Source organism: Rhamphochromis sp. 'chilingali' (assembly GCF_963969265.1).
Source record: "Rhamphochromis sp. 'chilingali' genome assembly, chromosome: 6".
NCBI lineage: Eukaryota > Metazoa > Chordata > Actinopteri > Cichliformes > Cichlidae > Rhamphochromis > Rhamphochromis sp. 'chilingali'.
In genome coordinates, this window is record NC_137933.1 from 19,769,101 (window position 1) to 19,787,856 (window position 18,756).

An 18,756-nucleotide genomic window follows, 5' to 3' on the forward strand; every position below is an offset into this window, starting at 1 on the left:
GTTCATGGATGCAGTGAAGAAGGACACACAGTGGACTGGAGGATGTTTGATAGGGTGAGATGGAGGCGGACCCCTGAAGAGAGCAACGGAAAGAAGATGATGTTATTTTTGCTTCATTATTTTTGTACTATTTTGCATGCAGGGTTAGCAGAACACAAGCAGCTAAAACCTGCTGAGACTGCACCTCTTCTGACAGCAGGAACCATCAGTTCATCTTCCAGAGTTTTCCTTATTCCCTGTGTCTTTGCTCTTAGAAAGTATCCGCATTGCAGAAATCATTTGCAGATGAGATGAACAGATTTCTACGTGGAGCTTGCACATTCTCTTTGTGCCTTCCAGCTCCAAAGACATGCATGTTAGGTTAACTGATGACTAAATTGGCCCAAAGTTTAAATGGGAGTGTGAATGGCTGTCTTTCTCTCTCTGCTAGGCCTGCAATAGACTAGCAACTGGCTCCAGCACCCTCAACAGCACTTTCAAATTTGCCTTGTGAATTCCCTGAAGGGTCCATGTTACCATTTCTGATCACATGACCCACCTTTTTCATGCTGCGCTGCTGCCATATTACTCTTTTCTTTATAGATTTACCTTTTTGACACCTACCTTGTACCACAAGAGTGACAGAGATGTGTCTTTCTTTCTAAAAATGAATGTAACGTGTAACAGATAGTGGAAAAACACGTTTAAAAGTCATAAACTTAAGCACGGTTTATTGAGCCTCCTGTCCAACTATTATGTTCTACATCACAACATTTTACATTCCACATCAATGTAACACAGTAAATTAGATAAACAGACTAGAGAACATAAAATAACACAACACTATCTACAGGCAATCATAAATAAGCAACGACTAAAACAGTATCAACATTTTAAGTTTGGTCTCGGTCCTAGAAAGAAAGGAGAGATCAGTGCAGAGCTCAGAAAAGAGGAGCTGATCTGTGACAGTTAATCTGTCCCACATCTGCCCCGCTTTTCAGAGACGCTGTGCTGATATGGCCCTGGTACACAGTCAAAATGGAAGTACCAATCATTCCTGGTATCTGATTTTTTTTTAGGAAAATCACTTATAAAAATTGAGAAAAATATCAAAAAAAGAAAACCATTATAAAAAAATACTCTATTGACCAATACACAATGAAAACGGGTAGAAAGTTGAAGGTTTACCTCACCAAAGGTTTGTAACTAAAATCAGACTATAGTCAGTGACATTCAGTGGAGAGTGTGCAATATCAATACCAAGTCTCATTACATTTTTTTCCTGATTTACTATACATGTTTGTATGTGCGTGAGAAGTGAATCTAGCTAGCTAATGTTAGTTAAAACACAATCAAGGGACAAACTATACATCATATTAAGTCTTTTATGTACACCCCGACTGCTGTGCTAAATGTTCTGCCTCCAAACAAAAGCATAATCAATGTAGTTTAAATAAACTGTTACGTGAAACTATTCAGGAACGCTTATTTAAATCCCACTATTTAGCATTTTAGTGTGTACAGCAGTGTACAAGTAACCAACAAAACCACACTATACTGTAGTTGTAAGGACACGTAAGAACATTTCTAATGTTTTTAAATATTTTTATTCTATTGCCTGTCACAATTTGAGAATACATCACATTGATGACAACTTTTAGTTTACAACTACATTATAGCCTGTTAACTACTGCTTATGAATGTTTAATAGAGAGCCATCTCCCAAAGTTTTGCCAATTGCCTTCTTTGACTCCTTCATGGTAATCAGTATGTTACATCAAAAAAACAAACAAAAAACCTCCCAAAATTTGTAAACATCTCATAGGATCATCCAATTACATGCAACTCTTCTCAAAATCCTGCTGAATGTCATATTTCATTAGACATTCGTCTACACAGCCTTATTGTTGTAAGTTTAATAACATTCTGGAGGAAAATGACAACTATTTTGCACCAATAAAGGTTTTTTTTTAAAGACCTTGCATAGATAATTGATGTGCATTCCATATTTGCAGCGCGTTTTACTTGAGACTTTGACCTTCAACTCAGCTGTCTTCATAAAGATAAATGGATTACAGGGGATTCACCCACCAAATTTTACCTGTACTCGTCATGTGTCGTCATTTCTTGTGATATTTAAAGCATTATTTAAGTACCATACGATCAGATGAGAGTCGATGACCCCTTTCACTGACTTACAAAAACCTGCTAATCAAAGCAACAGCTGAGCAAGTTGATGTGAGGGAAACGTGCAGAGACATTCAAATCATCAACACTAGCACGCCACTTTCAACTAATAAAAGGTACTGCTTTTTAACCAGTGATTCATTTCAACGGATTTAATCTACAGTAATCTTTTTACGAGTCTTTTAAAACTTAAAGGATCGATTACCAAAAGCTCAGAAGCCGGATTTTAGATTTTATCCTCCCAAAAACAGTACCGATGGACCTCTGAACATCCCATTTATGATTTGTTAGTAACTTGGGGAACATCAGAGTACGCCAGGAGACGGTGGATAAAGTAATAAAAGAAACAGATGGAAATACAAACAGCTGTGGAGCAGCTAACCAGGCAAACGGAAACTCAAAGTGACCTAATTTCAGATGACATGGTCACAAGAACCAGACAGCACACATCTATCGTGCCCGCACACGCCAATCAGCGGCATGCTCATAAGACTCCCTCTCGATAAAACGGTTCGCTTCTGAAGAACAGTTTGGCATCGGATGGTTAATCTACACCGATAGGAATCACTACCGTTACGTTACTACCTTCCTGTCTCAATAATGCCAGGTGTTGATCCTGAGACTGGACAATAGTATGGCTTAGTCAGCAAAAGCCTGGTTTCCATAATTCTGTACACATATTATTAGAACTACCCTGCAAACAAAAAACCTCTAGGAATAAATCTTTGAAGTTAAATCTGTCCTGTAGACATTTTGCCAAAAAAGGTGGATGATTAGACATCTAGTGAGTTGATTTTTTTAATTTAAACAATACATTTTATTTTTAAGAGAAAACCAAGACTTGTGGACTTGTTTGACTGAGATGCTGAATGAAGATTTCCCTATGATGACTATCAACACAGTAGCTAAACATGCAGCCACTTCATAACTATAAAATGTGGAACATGAATAAGTGTAACTGTGGCAGCCTACACATTAAAATATACAGTAGACAATTAAGACTGTTTTGTGATTTGCCTGCTTAACAATTCACATCAGAACAAACTTGATTGTTTGGCAGTATTTGGTAATAAAGTGTTTCTCATTTTTATGATATGCATTTTGTATATTATATATGAGTACATTTGTGCCCAACCCACCTAAAAAAGAAAAAAGAAAAAAACTTATTTGCGCAAAGATGAATGGAAAATGAATTGGTAATAACATGCAGGCAAGACCAAGTTTGAAATTATTGCTGTAAATTATTGAAATATGGGCTTTACTAACATTTTATTAACATTTTACAAGCATCAAAAAATGGTTTTTTTAAAAGTAGCTGTCGATAGATCTTACCCAAGCACCTGTATCGTCTTTTGTTCTTTAACATGAATGCGATATGTGAATAAAAAAACGTCAGGTTAAGCGAATGTTTGATTTACGACTCCCTTGCTAGATGTTAAGTTACAAAATGTAATAAAAAAAAACTGATGAAAGATTACAAATAGATATATGTCACTGCAGCACATTTACAGCATAATACACCAAACACTGTAGAGGTTATATACAGTATGTGTACTAACATTTCATTCATTGAACAAGTGATCAAAACTCACATGCTGCATTAATGTGACTGAAGTTTTGGTCACACGGGCTTAGAGGCTGGTTGGCAACCCCTTGGTGTCCTCTGGTTGCTAGGGGGAAAACGTGTATTCCTTGACTAGTTGGTGATTGCTTGCAAGCAGGGGGAAATGAGCTCCGAAGAGGGCGCTGCACCAAAAATCTCAGACACTCGCCAATTACTCGCTGAGCGATAGTGAAACTTGAGGGAGTGCAAGTTTGGAGAACTTTCACCTTCAAAGTAAAAGTTGTGTCTTACTATTGCTGTCAACATGTTTTAAAAGGCGCAAATGGATCAGCTTCTGGTTTGTGTCACAGTTTTTGAAATTTCACTCAGTGAACAGTTGGCGAGTATTTGGAGCTAAGTTGGTATTATCCATGCAAACTGTAAGTAACCACAGCAATAAGCTAGCAACCAAACCTCTTTGTTAATCATTTCACGTAGTCGCTGGCAGCAACTACTTGCCAGCTGGTTGGGGAGCACACTTATTTTCCCTGGCAACCAGAGGTTTCCAGGGATTTGCTAACAAGCCTCTGAGCCTTTGTGACTGAGGCTGTAGCAGTCGATTTCACAGATAGCCAGCAATCTCCAGCAAACAATCTCCAATCGGCTGGATAATATACATTTTTCCCTAATGATCGGTGGTTGCCAGGGGGTCACAGCTTGGTTTCTAGGCTTGCATGACCAGGGCCTTACAGAGACTGTAGGCATCTGACTAGCTGAATTTTACAAATGCCTAATTTTATCTTATTCTGATGGTCACTGGATAACTGACTTCTTATCAAGTTCTGTCACTGGCAGAGTAAAAATGTGACACAGTACATTCCTCATTTATGTCAAAACAAAATAACTGACTTTCATCTCATGTCATACTGACTCCAGAGTTTCGAGGGTTTATTTTTTTTTGATAAATGTGCGAGTCTTTGTGGTGTCAGCTATTTAGTTCACAAGTTGCTGAGACCCCATTACATCACTTACTGGAGCTTTTTATAGCGTGGCATGATGTTAAAGTCTTGCAGGGTAAGCCTAGAGAACGCTCAAACATAATCCAGCACTTTTGCTACTTTTTGTAGGGTAGCCATAATACCAATCTAACAACTTATCACTTTTTAACTAATTTAGACTGTCGTCAGCACCTCTAAAGCTACGGTCTCTGAGAAAACAGGTGAAAAGCATGAATTAATTCCTGCCACAATAGTTTAATTTCCAGAAATTTAAACAGCTAAAGAAAGAAGAGAAACGAAAAAACAGTACATAAGATAAATGTGTTTGCCCTGAGGCACTTGGTAGTGGCTCTGATAAATCACTGAAAAACACTACCTTTTCAGTCAAAGCAGTTGTATAGTTTGTCTCAGAAGTTGCATTCAAATTGTCAATTCAAAAATAATGCACATGGTGTGACACACACTGACAATCGTGATCTTCCTAGTGTTCGTCTAGAGTTGTAGTGTCTAGTACAATACACGATGCTGAATATCAAAATGCTAAAGAAAAGGGCAGAAGCGCAATATACAGTATGTATGAGCTAAAACTAAACATGAGCGTGTTCTTTTTTTGTTCTTTTTTCAGGGGCGGGGAGATGAGAAAGGGATCAGAACAGATGGCCAGAAGGCTAAAGAAGGAGAGACACGGGAGCTGGGCATCAACATGGGAAAATCCTACTTGGGAAAGTTGTTCTGTTGCCGGCGCTTCGCCGACCTCATTTTCTCAAAGCGTGACTCCATTTCCTCTAGGACTTTGGGGGTGTACCTTACTACCAGCTTCACTGTGCCCTGAGCTGCTTTGAGGAGTTCCACAGCTTTCTCATGGTGCTCTCCTTCCACACTCTGAAGGCAAAAGAAACAGAAATTGAGTTTACGATTTCACCAGGAACAGATAAAAGTCCATGATCTCTACAGATTAACCTACTGGGTCCAATTATTAAACACAAGAGCAACGAGGTATGTGGCCACTTTTGGAGTAAACAAGAGTTTTATATGTACTGGAGTGAATGTAGTTCCAACATAAGCTCTAGCAGCTGTTCACATAAAACAGCCTGCAATTTGGAAATTTTAATGAGGGAACAAGCTGAGCAATAAACAAAGTCAACTGGATGATTGCTATTGGCTGAACTTTGAGATTTACACTTCCAGACAATAGCATGGCACGTTTACATTCAGTGTTCCATCAGTACTCACTGTGTCCATCTTTAAGCCATAATAAACATGTTGAACACATTAAGATTTCCAGAGCTTTACAAGAGGAACCTGACACCTTCATTATTTACATCAATGTACTATTACTACCATCATTATTATTATTATTATTAGTATTATTTCTAAACGTACACAATTGACAGCTTCCTGTCACTGACATAAGGAAATGCTTTTCCATTGCGGCAAGAAGACACCAAAGACTCCACAGGGTTTCTGAGGTTTTTTTCTGACAGCTCACTGGTAATATGGATTACTGAAGAAGGTTTAGCTGGTAAATGGCCATCATTGTCAGACTCTATGGCTAACAATGAACCAACATGATGATGATAGTCTGAAAATAAAAAAGCACAGGTGAGCAAAGGGGATTTTATTGATTTTTTTGGTTTTCTTTGTTGATCCAAATTCCACTGATTGAATCCTGTCAGTCCCTATGATGGACAAACTGTTGCCAACAACTCCAAGCTACAAGCTGATATCTTCTTATAGCACTCCCCTGTTTATTAGGCTTTAATAAGCTTAATTTTAAGGCACTACTAGAAGAGTTTAACGAGCGGGAGAGTTGTTGACCTGCCTTACAAGTTCTCATTAATAAATTATGGTGTAACAAGTTAATAAACAACGATTTTACAAGTAGATGGGACCCAGATTTTTGCACGGTGATTGCAGTTCCTTTTTTTTAAAATCCTGAAACAAAATCTAGCTGTGCATTCGTTTTTTTTGAAGAATGTATTATTTCTAATATCTGTCTGTTTAAAAAAAAAAAAAAAAATCTGAAATAGAGAATTTGCTCAGGCTCAGTCTAAAATGTAAACCATGCTGTGAATTACACACACACCACTCCATTCACTGAGAGAAGCTGGTCCCCTCTTTTCAGGCCTCCATGTCGGTCAGCGATGCCTCCTGGGATGATCCGTGAGATGTAAATTGGTGAGTTTTGCTCCTTTCCGCCCATTATATTGAAACCCAACCCTTCTTCTGTCTTGGGCAGTTCCACAACTCGTGGATGTGAGTGTCCCTCACTTGCTGCAAAAGCTGCCACTGTAGCCTACAAATAGGAAAGTGGTGTTTAGATATCTCGTCTGTATGTACTGCAGTCAAAGCACAAAATTACCCATTTTAAGAAATTAAATGTCTGAAATTAAGATTACAAAAAGACCAAATCTTGTATTCAGACAGTAACTGACAACTGTCTACCTTTGCTGTGGCATTGGCCCTGACCTCGGGGCTGCTGTTGATGTCCACCGTTTCATACACATGCTCATAGACCTGAGGAGATATTAGTGGACAGTATTTCAACCGGCGAACACAAAGAATTCAAACCAAACCAAAGGGTTAATCTTCTATAACCCATAAAAGCTGTGGGCAGCCAGCATATTTCTACTACTGTCACAAACACTTTTGGACACAGTATACTTTAAAAATTTGAATAAATCTGGGGGAAAAAAGAAATGGCTGTGCAATTTAAGTATTTTGCAATATTTTACATTTTATTTCACACTATGGCTGACGTACATCTGTAAACAGTGTCGGTTGTCAGTCCACTATTTACAGCATTCGATCACATCAATTTCGAGGAGGCTGCAAAACTTTGTAAAAGGGGACTTATATGATGTGAAAATGTTTATCAAAGGGAAATGTGATTGTTCAGACTCTCTAGCTTAATGTTATCTGGTATACACTAGCTTTTGTTCTTATAGCCGTCTGGCTATCAGCTGTCCCAAAGTGGCAGTACACTTTTAGTTATTTAGTTAGTTATATTATCGGGAACGAATAAGTATGTTTATGCATGTTTTATTATGTTAGAGTCTCAATTTCAGTTGCGGGGATGAGGCGTGAGGTGAGGAAAACGAGAATGAGTTGGAGGTTAGGGAGCAGAGAGGAGGGGTGGATGTGCCAGATGAAGAAGAGGAGGACAAAGAAGTAATGATAAAGAGATGTTGAAAACATAAATGTACAAATCTTAAATGGTCATATATAGCTGGACATTAAATTTAAACTAACTTTTTTACCAGACTTCCACTCTTTTTCTTAATTCTGGAGTATTCTATTGGGAATCCTATTGGGATGCAGAGGGTTAAGCTCCAAACTGTGAACTAATGTCTCTTAATTAAGTGTTTGATAAGTGAATGATACAAGACGAAAGAGACTCACTTCTCTGACAGCATTACAGAATTCACTCTGTAGGACCCTCTGCAGTGCCTGCAGCTTCTGGGGAGGCACTTCCCCTGTCCTCTGGAGTTTATCAAGCAATTCAATAGCACGGTTGATATCTGTCAACAAGAACATGTACATAACCATTACTGAGGCCTGCAAATGTAGATTTTAGCATTGGCAGTGAGAGTTTCCCACATCAGTGTCAGAGCACATTTACTTGCACTACATTTGTTCTGATTATAGATATGCTCCGGACAAGCTTGACTCCCACGGTCACCAGAACATACTACAATTAGTACAAATCGCTATAATGCAATAATAAAGCAACTCTCAGAGTAACATGAAGTAAATTCAAGGCACCAGGCATCACGTTTTTGTTTTGTTTATTTTGTTTTTGTGAATGTACAGCTTACGTTAATAGCAATGAATTCATAAGCATTTGTAATTTTATTAAATATTTCTAATCGTGAAGGTTTACGTGTGTATTTGTGTAACCCGTAAGTTTAAACTATCACACAAATCTGGGCTTCCTCTGCACATTTCAGCAACACACACCCAGAACTTGTTATTTACAGACAGGTCACAAAAATGAATATAATGATACAACCAGGGTAACTGTAAAATATTCTTTCTTTTATGGTAAGATACAGTGAACAAACCAGCCAGATTGACTAATCACTGTCTGTTGTCATTAATATTAGCTAGGTGGCTAATGTACTAAGTACAAAAATGTAGCCGTAATAGCTGTGGCTGCTTTAGCTGGGTGACTATATATACATAATCATACAAGAATTAACCGCAAGATGTCTATTCTATCGTTATCCCACCATAAAACAGAGTACACAGACAAAAAAATAAACCGCTTGCTTTAATGAGCTAATGCTAGCTAGGCTAGGTTTATGTCGCCCGCATATCACAACAAATATTTTTAAGCTAAAGCTAGCTAGCTAATTAACTTCACCTCTTTCCAATCGCACGGGCTCCCCAAGCGATGCCATTATTGAACTAGGAGGATGTTTGGCGTTAGGGAGATAGTTAGCTAAAAGGAAAAATACTGAAAACTAAATTTGGTAATCCTGGCTGGCGTTATGTGCGCTTAACTGAGACGATAAATCAGATTAGCCAAGTTAGCCGGCTAGGCTAGCTGCCAGTGTCGTGATGCATTCAGGGAAACCTCGTAAAACTGTGAACTCGGAATGTTCAGTCACATTCTAAAGTCACTGCGTGTGTATTTGTTACCCTATCCTTTTACTAGACGACTACTCGTGTAAAACTATGATATATCATACATACATAAGACACATAGCTTTACCAATATTCCACCTCGCTTTAGTGTACAAATGTCCTTTCTTTAATTCGTCCAAACGTACACCTTAGATAGCAGCTTCAAATGTTGTATATTAGTAATGCCATATTTAGTTTTAAGCACAGAGGTTTGATTTTATTATGTTTACTGCTGATGCTGACAATGAGAGTATTTTTGTGCCATGCATATAGCCCACTGAAGGTCTCGTTGGCTAGAATCCAAACCTAGATTCCATATCACCATTTACCAACCTGAGGGGCGGAGAACTCTCCATTTAACAGCTTCTCTCAGCCTCCACAGACATAGCTCAAAGGACGATTACATTAATATGTACTGTCATAACAAGGGCCAGCCAGAGGAAACTTTATTTGGCTTTTTGTTGACGTCTGATATGAGCGCTCTCTCTGCCACCCCCTACTGGTGAGCTGCATCACATTTTGAGCCTCCATAAATGCAGAAAACTGCAGCTGCACTGCTTCTCTGTATCCTGAAAGTTTCGAGCATGATTCACTCCTGACCACACCCCAGTGGGCGATGAACGCAAATCTTTTGACAGGTGATGAAAAATACCTAACGTGACATCACAAATGTGGGCGTGGCATAAAGCAGACACACGGAAAGACTTGGTGAGCAGCAGCTTTTGTTCTTTTCTTAACACAGTAGACCCATTGTTTTCCTAAAATATTTTTTCTTCTTGTTTTTATTTCCTCAGCAACAGCAAAGTAATACCACATTATACTGTAGGATTCACTCATATGCCTGATTTATGGTCACACCGAAAAACACCATGGGCTTCACCCTGCCTCCCTTTATGCACTCTTTTATTAAATGTTGAATTGGCAGATTACTTTTTTGATCTTTGTAAAAAATAATAGCCTAAGGCTCATGCTCATGATAAACAAAACACATCCTTATCATCTTATCTAAAATGTTGAATGGCTGATTCATTGTCCTATGTGCTGAGGACGGGATAGTGTCATTCAGGTGGATTTTTCTGGAAGACCAGATCATTTATGATATTGTTCGTCTTCCCACTGTTTGTGTTGCAGAAGCCTCTGTATCTTTTTTTTAATTTATGATATTAACTCACAGCATCATCATCAGCCTTCTGTGAAGGGTCCAAGCAGGGCAGTGAAGAAGCTGGCCCATCCTTCCTTCAACATCTTCAGATCTGGCTGTCTTCGCACTTACCTTCAGGCTGATGGAGGCGTGGTAAAATGAGGTGATTGTGTTCATTCATAAGGGATCGCTGGTGTTTTGAAGAAATTTTGTATATTCATTTTCTTGTTGTTGTTTTTAATCTTTTTGCAGTATGTTCTAGAAATGTTTCATGTAACGAAGATGAGACGCTGAACATATTTTATTGTATTCCCACTAAAACCTTAAGCTATGGAATCCAGACTTGGCAGGCATGCATTGCAATGAGTTATTAGCTGCCTGAGGGAGAAAGTTGATTCTTTTAACCCAGGTGCCAAACCAGTTATGGAGATCGGCTTCTCCTTCTGATCGCAGTGACTTTAGAGCTAGAAAAAATCAGTGGTGATTGTCCTATTGTGGAGGAGTTAAAGCTGGGATTACAGCACACTAATAACAAAACACTGGGTGTACGTTTTTAATGTACACAAATGTATGGGTGGTTGAATCCATCACTGTCAAGCTCAGGCAGTGTACCCACTTGTACTAGTCTGCACTTGAACGTGTAGGCGCTTTTCTTGTGTTAATAGGGTCTCGTAATTGTGCGACATCACACATGCCGCTGGAGCAAAAGCTCTGAACACCTGTGTATGAACACTAAAGATCCAAAGCACATAAATGTGTTTTGAAAAAATGTGCTGGTGGAGAGCAGGAAGCGGTTTAGGGGCACCTCCTCTCTCCTTCTCCAGTTTCTTTTCCTTCCTGAAGTAGCTGAATGACACCAGGAGCTGCTTTCTGTACTCTAACACTCGTTATCTTTCAGTGACCCAAAGCAAGGTCTCGTTTTCTTCTCTTAAAACATCACTTCTTGTTGCTCAGGATTTGAATTTCTGCTCTTTCATGCTTCAGACGTGTGGCGGTTTGTGCGCATGCATGTGTGCATATGTGCCTCCTCCCTCCTTGCCTGCAGACTGTCCGTATAATAAAGTTTACTCTGCCTAAAAATGCACCGTTGAAACTTTATCGACATTGATTTTGTTTTTCAGTTGCCTATAGTCATTTTTATTTCTTCAAATATTTCAGTTTAATATTGCAAACAACTTCACAACATACAAAATGAATAATATTAACCCAGAAACATGTCAATGAATAAATTTTATATATATATATATATTTATATAATTTTTTATATATATATCTTGTCCTCTGGTGGGGATAAAAAAATAAACAGCAAAGCTTTGACAACAGCACCTTGACATAGTATGTAATTCCAACATTACCTTGAGAAGTTTAGAACAGTAAACAGATAAATTACTTGAGAGGAAATTGTTTTCTGCTGAATATGTAAACGGAATGTTTTTTTTAATAATTTTTTTTGGTCAGCATCATATCCTTTTTTTTCTGTAAGTGGAGAATTTATCGATTTACAATTGAAGCAGCATGCAAGCTTTTGAAGATGGAACTGTCCTCGCGCTCTCTCTGTCTCCCTCTTTGTCTCCCTCTCTGTCTCCCTCTTTGTCTCCCTCTTTGTCGCTCATTTCTTGCCTGTTAATTTTTTTTCCTTCCTTTTCTAATTCTTGGCAACGTAAACAAATCACAATGTCTTGAGGAATGTGATATAGTAATTTAAACTGGGCGCAAATGACTGATCAGATTTTTTTTAATTGTTTACAAGGTCATGAATATGTTCAATAAATAGACTGTAGTATCACTTTTACTGTATAAACTTCATCTTTTTTTACATGCAGTCCATAAAATTTTCATTTGACGGAATAATTTACCCTGTTATGTATATATACAAATAGATATTTTCTCTTTATTCTCTTTTTTAAACTCTTCAATAAAATCTATACATTTTATACACTATCTCCCTCTTTTAATGGTCAATGTGCATACACATGAAGTGTCTATCCTTATAAACCGCCAGCCAATCTTCTTTTTGCTATCCATGGTAAGCGCTCGCACGTAGGACTGGGTTGTCCTGCATTGGGAATTATAATGCCGCTTGTCTATTCCTCTGCAGCCCTCCTTTGTGTACCCCATGGGGTTGCATTTGGTCTCATAAAAGTATTGCTTCAGTTGGCCATTGGGGACAGGGACCTTTTCCATGACGGTAACTTGCTGCCCGGACATGTCTATTGCAGTCTTTTTATCCACAGCTGTCACCCACTGGCTAATACTGTCACACACACTGAGCTCTCCACGTCGTGAGGGATCGGAGTGTCGCCGCACCCTCATGGACATATTAGCGGCATCCAGATAGTTTTTGTATTCCTCCAGGAGAAAGAGCAACGGCGGCTCCAAAGGCACTTGGTTGCTGATCATCACCCGTGAGTTGTACAGATCGACATCCTTGGCCTCCGTGGTGACCACAGAGGATGGGCCACCACCTCCCTGGCTCTTATCGGCCCCCTGTCCCAGCTGCGCCGCCTCGCCCTCCACCTCCAGCAACTCCTCTATCACTTGCTCAAACGTGTCTGTGAGCGAGGGCAGTTCCCCACGCTGGCCTGGGCCTCCACCGCTCTGGGGAGTCCCGTGGCCTCTTTCGGCCGTTGCAGCAGCGCCCAAGTAGCCTTCCGTCCGATGGCCCCGCATGCCCGGGGCATCTCTCAGGGGCGCAGCTCTCATGCAACTGAAGTATGAAATAACCATAGTAAGGAACAGGATGGTCATCACTCTTCTAACCTGGTGGAACTGGAGGGACGGGAGAGAGACACAGAAAGAAAACAAGAGGAGAGAGGAGGGTTGGGGGAGGGCGAGAGAACGAGATGGTCAGTCAAAGAGCATCTTCAACAAAGTTAGCTTATTTTTGATCCATAATGCACCATGTAAGCCTCTCCTCCTATTTCCACCCTCCACTCTTTGTTTTGCAAGCCAAAAAACTGGAGCCAGTAGCTTCGGAATAATCATAACATGTTTTTATTAAACTGATATTGGCACTGTGTCATCGGTGTTTTCAAATTGTTTGCAAACTGTAATCATTCTGTTCCTATGTGAGGTCTGGCTTAGATCTCTATTTGTTGGCAGCAATGCACAAAAGCTGTGCTGAGCATCAAAGCGGCTGCTTATTACAAAAGATAAGATTACACAAATAGATGTGGAAACATCCTAACAGCTTTTTGACTGGTCTGTTAAAAGTCCAATCATGGCTTTCTGTTGGAATAATTGGCTCTTTTTCTTTCTTTCTTTTTATTTGGCTGTACTAAAAGCTCACAGGTGCCCCCTGCTTTTGGGTAAGGAAATTGAGGATTTTCATTCTTGCACTTCATCCTGTAGTTGTTGAATTCTTGTGGATGGATTTATGCCCGCCCCCCCAACCCGCGTTACGAATACGCGACCGTGACGTTACCGTACAAACAAATCACCGGTATTAACACTTCGGGAACCTCCGGTGTGGACAGCACTACCTAACAGAGTCAGTGTGTTTGTGTCAGCGCTGGCAAACACTGATGCTCCAGTATTACTTTATTAAAAAGAGAAAACAAAAAAAAAAACTGGTCAGTACTACACCTTGTAGTCATGAATGGGAACTATGGGTTTGTTGAGGGACACTGTTTGTTTTCGGCAGGTGGAAGGCGAGAGCACTGCGGGATGAATTAACAGGAAATTGAATGACAGAATGATTTGACATCCTGCCGTGCAAAGCACTGCTATCGAGGCTCTGGAGAACAACTCAAAGCACACGCAAAACCAAACTGAAACACTGTACATATATATTGTAAAATTACCTGAGCATGTGTGCGTCCCTTACCTCTGAGAAGCTCTAAGATTCACAGCAAATCAATGAATCCAAAGGACATAGATCTTAAAACACCCATAATTTAAAAAAAAAAATCTAGATCTTGCTTACCACAGGGGCTAATTTAAAAATAGCCCGGCCGAGGCTTTGACTGCACTCTGCATGTCCAAGCCTGACACAGGAAAACACGGCGAGAGCGAGCCCCTGCTCCAGCCTCCACTCACAGAATGGACACAAGGACCTTTACAGTATAAGGAGGAGCAAAACCCCACCTTAAAAGCATTCGTTTCATTCTTAATTGGTATCTGGGGCTGTGGCTGCAATTAACCGACACCACGGTGACTGCCATAGAGATATCTCGTCTAAAAATAGACGTGCTGGGAGTCTCACAGTCTCTATTCAGAATATCACATCCTTCTTCTTAATGAGCCACTCATTCCCTGAGCTCAGTGACGTGCTCCTCCGGAGTGTGTGAGTGTGCGTGTTAGAGGGAGGGCATGGGGAGGGGCTGGCTTGTATGTGTTTTGCAGTGAGGTGGTGATGGTGGTGCTGGTGGTGGGGTGGGTATTTTTCCTCTTACCAACTACAATGGGGACAAAGCCAAGAATAAAGAGCTAATTGTCAACTCGGATATTGTTAACAAAATTCCATTTATGGCTCATTAACCCTTCAGTTTTGTGAAGGTTGTGGTTAATGATATCTGAAATGATATCTGCGAGGCTTCCCAGCACTGAGAATCGTGTAAGTTTTTACGGGATCGAGGCCAGTCACGAGCTTTATGTGTAGGATGCATTTAGGCTGATATTATTATCAGCATCGCGCTCAAATGGTTCCACTTCCACAAGAGGGAAATGAAGGCAGAGGGCTGATTACTGTTAGGCGTCAAACTTCATGCTGGAAATGGTGCAGACGAAGAGTGCTGCATCTTCCGTAACAGACCACAGGGGTAATATTGCAGTAGCAGGGGGTGGAGAGAGTGCCAGCGTCATTTCGCAGCATAACAACCACAGATGACGTCTCTTCCAGGTCTCCATAGGGGAGAGAATGGAGAGAAGGGGTGGGGTGGAGGAGAGGGGGGGAGAGGTTGCTGGGGGTAATGCCACTCAACAGTGTGCAATTGCAGAGCCATTCCCCCGTGTATCGTCACACCGGGAACAACAGATGATTTTATTTCTATCTCGCTGATTTCCTGTTTCCATCAGTACAATCAATATGGCTTATGCTCTCAATCAACATCCTGTTAAAATGCGATAAAGCCAATGAATCATTTAATTGCTGTGGGACCGGCGGAGGATCTCTGGCTTATATCTGTGAGACGCTAAATGTGACAACATCCAGTGTCTGAAGATTTTATGTGGATTTCACAGTTAATAAAAAAGCAGCCCGAGCATTAACAGGATGAGCAATGAATAATAAAGCAAGGGATGGATTACATATGGAAGAATAAGACCCCCCCACACACACACACACACACACTCCTTTGGAGCTTCTAGTTCTCAGCTTTGTGGCAACTTGTGCTTGAGAAAGGTGCAGTTTCCTCTGAGCTGACTGTTTAAAGAATGCACAGCCATCTAAACATGACATGCTGAGAACTGAGCTAATAACATGAACGAGGGAAAATAAAGCCCACAATAACTGCTGCTCAAACATGCCTTTATTCATGACAGCACGCCTAGAGCGTGAAACACCCCGAACAATAGCAGCAGGTGAGTGTATGGACTCTGTCTTCTGTTTAGCTCCAGATGACCACCTGTTCATCTGCTTTGAGAGCACGGCTGTATGGCAGGGATATGTAACTTACCCTTGCAGTTATTCTTTGTGCCAGGTGGGGATTAAAGTGATAAATGCCTCCTCTGACAGACGCTGAAAAGTTTCCCTAAAGCATGAAAGGACTAGCGTGGCTAGTGTTATTACACACTACAGTAACGTTCCCAGCCTCCACGCACATGTCTGCACACTTTATGGGTTCATCTTTACTAACGGCAGGCGTGATATCTTATAAACCACTGCATGGGGGAAAAAAAACACATCAAGAGAGGAGATCTGAAGTGTGGTTACCACATTTGAATGGAAATGTGCGACCCCATGGCAACATTTGTTCTCTGCCTCTGTCTCTGCTCCCTCGTAGGCACCCATCTTTGTTAAATTCCTCAAGAATACGGTTTACCTGGCAACATGTTTTATCACGCTCAATAAGTATAACACACAAAGCCAAATGTTCCGTTTGAGAGCAGGAAAAGTACAGCAAATATTATCAAAATGGCTACCATAGGACCCCTTGTGCACTACAATGCAGCACTTAAAGAAAAAAAACAAACAGGCATTTAGACTTAATTGTGTTGTCTGCAGTAATGGCTGACACATGTGGAAGCTTGCTAACTGAGATCTGTTTTCAATCTGATGCAGCATCAGAGCACGTTTTACTAATACATGAGCATCACTGAGGATTATACCTGGCCGCCAGGCCAACCCCAGCCACTGCCACAGAAAGCCCAGCATTCAAATACCTGCTGAGTGATTTATGCTACCCAAAAGAGCTGTTAACTCCCTCCCACACTGCGTGCAGCAGTGGGCACTTTAGAGGATACAACAGCAACATACAGCATGGTGAAATCCTTACTGATGTGCTTAGGTTCTTGTAAGCTTAGCGAAGAAATCCTCATTTTAACCCATGAATGACCAACAGACCTGCGGCTGCACACTGACAGCGCTGCTGTGCCCAGCTTTGTACACTAGATGGCATATGAGACCGTCAAATAGTCTGAGCTCGTTTTCTTCCACCCTTTCTCCACCTTTCTCTCCTGTTTTTCCTTCCTCCCCATGATAGATAGATAGATAGATAGATAGATAGATAGATAGATAGATAGATAGATAGATAGATAGATAGATAGATAGATAGATAGATAGATAGATAGATAGATAGATAGATAGATAGATAGATAGATAGATAGATAGATAGATAGATAGATAGGACAGACATTGTCTTTTCCAGGGCATAGTCATACAAGACATCTATAAAGTTAAGTTGGATGTTGTTTAGTTACAAGAATGGTTCATCAAAAAAAAAAAATTCGTCATTAAACCATCTATTAATCTGAGATTACTTCTTGAACCACATATTTTCACATCGCAAATGAGCCAGTTTCCTCCCACTTTGTTTGAATCCATAATTATTGTGAGGTTTTGGGTTTTTTCAACACGAGCACACACCGCCAAAAAACAAAACAAAAAACCCAACAGTGTGTGTTGGCCGACCGAGCTAGGCGTTTAGGTCTCGGGTTTCCTATAAAGTCTTAATGAGTTCATCAAAGTTTTTTCCCTCCAACAAAACAACAATACAACAAAAACTGTCTGGAGTGTTTCTGTCTCTTTTCTCACAGAGGAGGAGGTGGAGAAGGAGGAGGGTCCAAGCTTGGACGAACAAATGCAGACAAACAGCCGGAGGAGAGAGTTTATTGAGCAATTTATGTGCGTAAAGTTTCCTTAAAAACAGCCACACAGATGCACACTGGACGGCTTCCACTTTGCTAGCTATGGAGAAATGCCTACCTATATGTACCACTGGCTGCTCCAATAATGTAACCACAGACCTTTTCCCCCCCTTCTTCTTCTTCTTCTTCTTCTTCTTCTTCTTCTTCTCGAGATTACATCTGCTGAGCTCGTGCTCCCCACTGGAAACCCAATCAACATAATAACTCCGTTTTTTATTAATGAACACGAGGATAAGGTTACACATATCCCCTCTCGGGCTGCTGCGCTGTCTGTTCGCAGGATAACCGGGCTTGATCGAGCTACTTTTAGACCCCCCCCCCCCCCTCCCCCGCCCTACCCAGTCCACCCCCCCCCCCTAAACACCACACACACACACACACACACACACACACACACACACACACACACACACACACACACACACACACACACACCAGCTGTCTTTTCCACTAGCAGCATCAAACACGGCGAAAGTGCTTAAAACAAGTTATCAGAAAGAAGCAGACACATACCTTTTAGTGCCCAGTCGTAAAACAGACCATTCAACAGGACGGTAGTGTCATCTGGGATGTTTTGGACAACTCCCCGAGTAATTTACTTAAGCGGTATTTCTGACCCCCCTTCCCCCCCAAAAAAACACTCCTCTCTCCCGACAAGCTTCAGGATATCTCTTCAGCTTTGGAGCAAATAGATTAAATTATTGATAGTGGAAATTGCATGGCTGAGGTAATGCACTCCCATGGCTGCACGGCTCCTTTGGAGATCGCCTGAAACTGAAGTTGTCGCATGCCGAGACGCCGCCGCCGCAGCACCACCACGGAGATGAGAGACCTCTGGAGCTGAAATGAGGAGCCTCTTTGCAACTACAGTAACTTTACTACAGAATGACGCTGCAACATGTGACCTGCCGCTGGCTGACTGCCTGGTCGCATCCAAACTCCTGTTTAAAAAGCCCCGAGGCGGAACTATTAAT

At 40.8% G+C, this 18,756-nt stretch overlaps 2 protein-coding genes across 5 annotated transcripts; both read right to left on the reverse strand.

Annotated features, from left to right (window-relative positions):
• Window positions 1–682: 682 nt before the first annotated feature.
• Window positions 683–9,280, reverse strand: lin7c (lin-7 homolog C (C. elegans)). The gene is made up of 5 exons (XM_080884972.1): window positions 9,074–9,280; window positions 8,110–8,228; window positions 7,153–7,224; window positions 6,794–7,003; window positions 683–5,589 (listed from the first exon to the last, which is right to left on the reverse strand). The coding sequence occupies exons 1-5, from the start codon at window positions 9,108–9,110 to the stop codon at window positions 5,422–5,424; spliced, it is 606 nt and encodes a 201-aa protein (XP_080741098.1). The 5' UTR covers window positions 9,111–9,280; the 3' UTR covers window positions 683–5,421.
• A 1,237-nt stretch (window positions 9,281–10,517) lies between these two features.
• Window positions 10,518–18,632, reverse strand: bdnf (brain-derived neurotrophic factor). 4 transcript variants are annotated; one of them, XM_080884969.1, is made up of 2 exons: window positions 18,296–18,632; window positions 10,518–13,246 (listed from the first exon to the last, which is right to left on the reverse strand). In XM_080884969.1, the coding sequence occupies exon 2, from the start codon at window positions 13,223–13,225 to the stop codon at window positions 12,416–12,418; it is 810 nt and encodes a 269-aa protein (XP_080741095.1). In that variant the 5' UTR covers window positions 13,226–13,246; window positions 18,296–18,632; the 3' UTR covers window positions 10,518–12,415. The 4 variants fall into 4 exon arrangements, with proteins under 4 accessions (XP_080741095.1, XP_080741097.1, XP_080741096.1 ...); XM_080884971.1 differs by lacking the exon at window positions 18,296–18,632 and adding an exon at window positions 17,882–18,074; XM_080884970.1 differs by lacking the exon at window positions 18,296–18,632 and adding an exon at window positions 17,841–18,074.
• Between the last annotated feature and the right edge of the window lie 124 nt (window positions 18,633–18,756).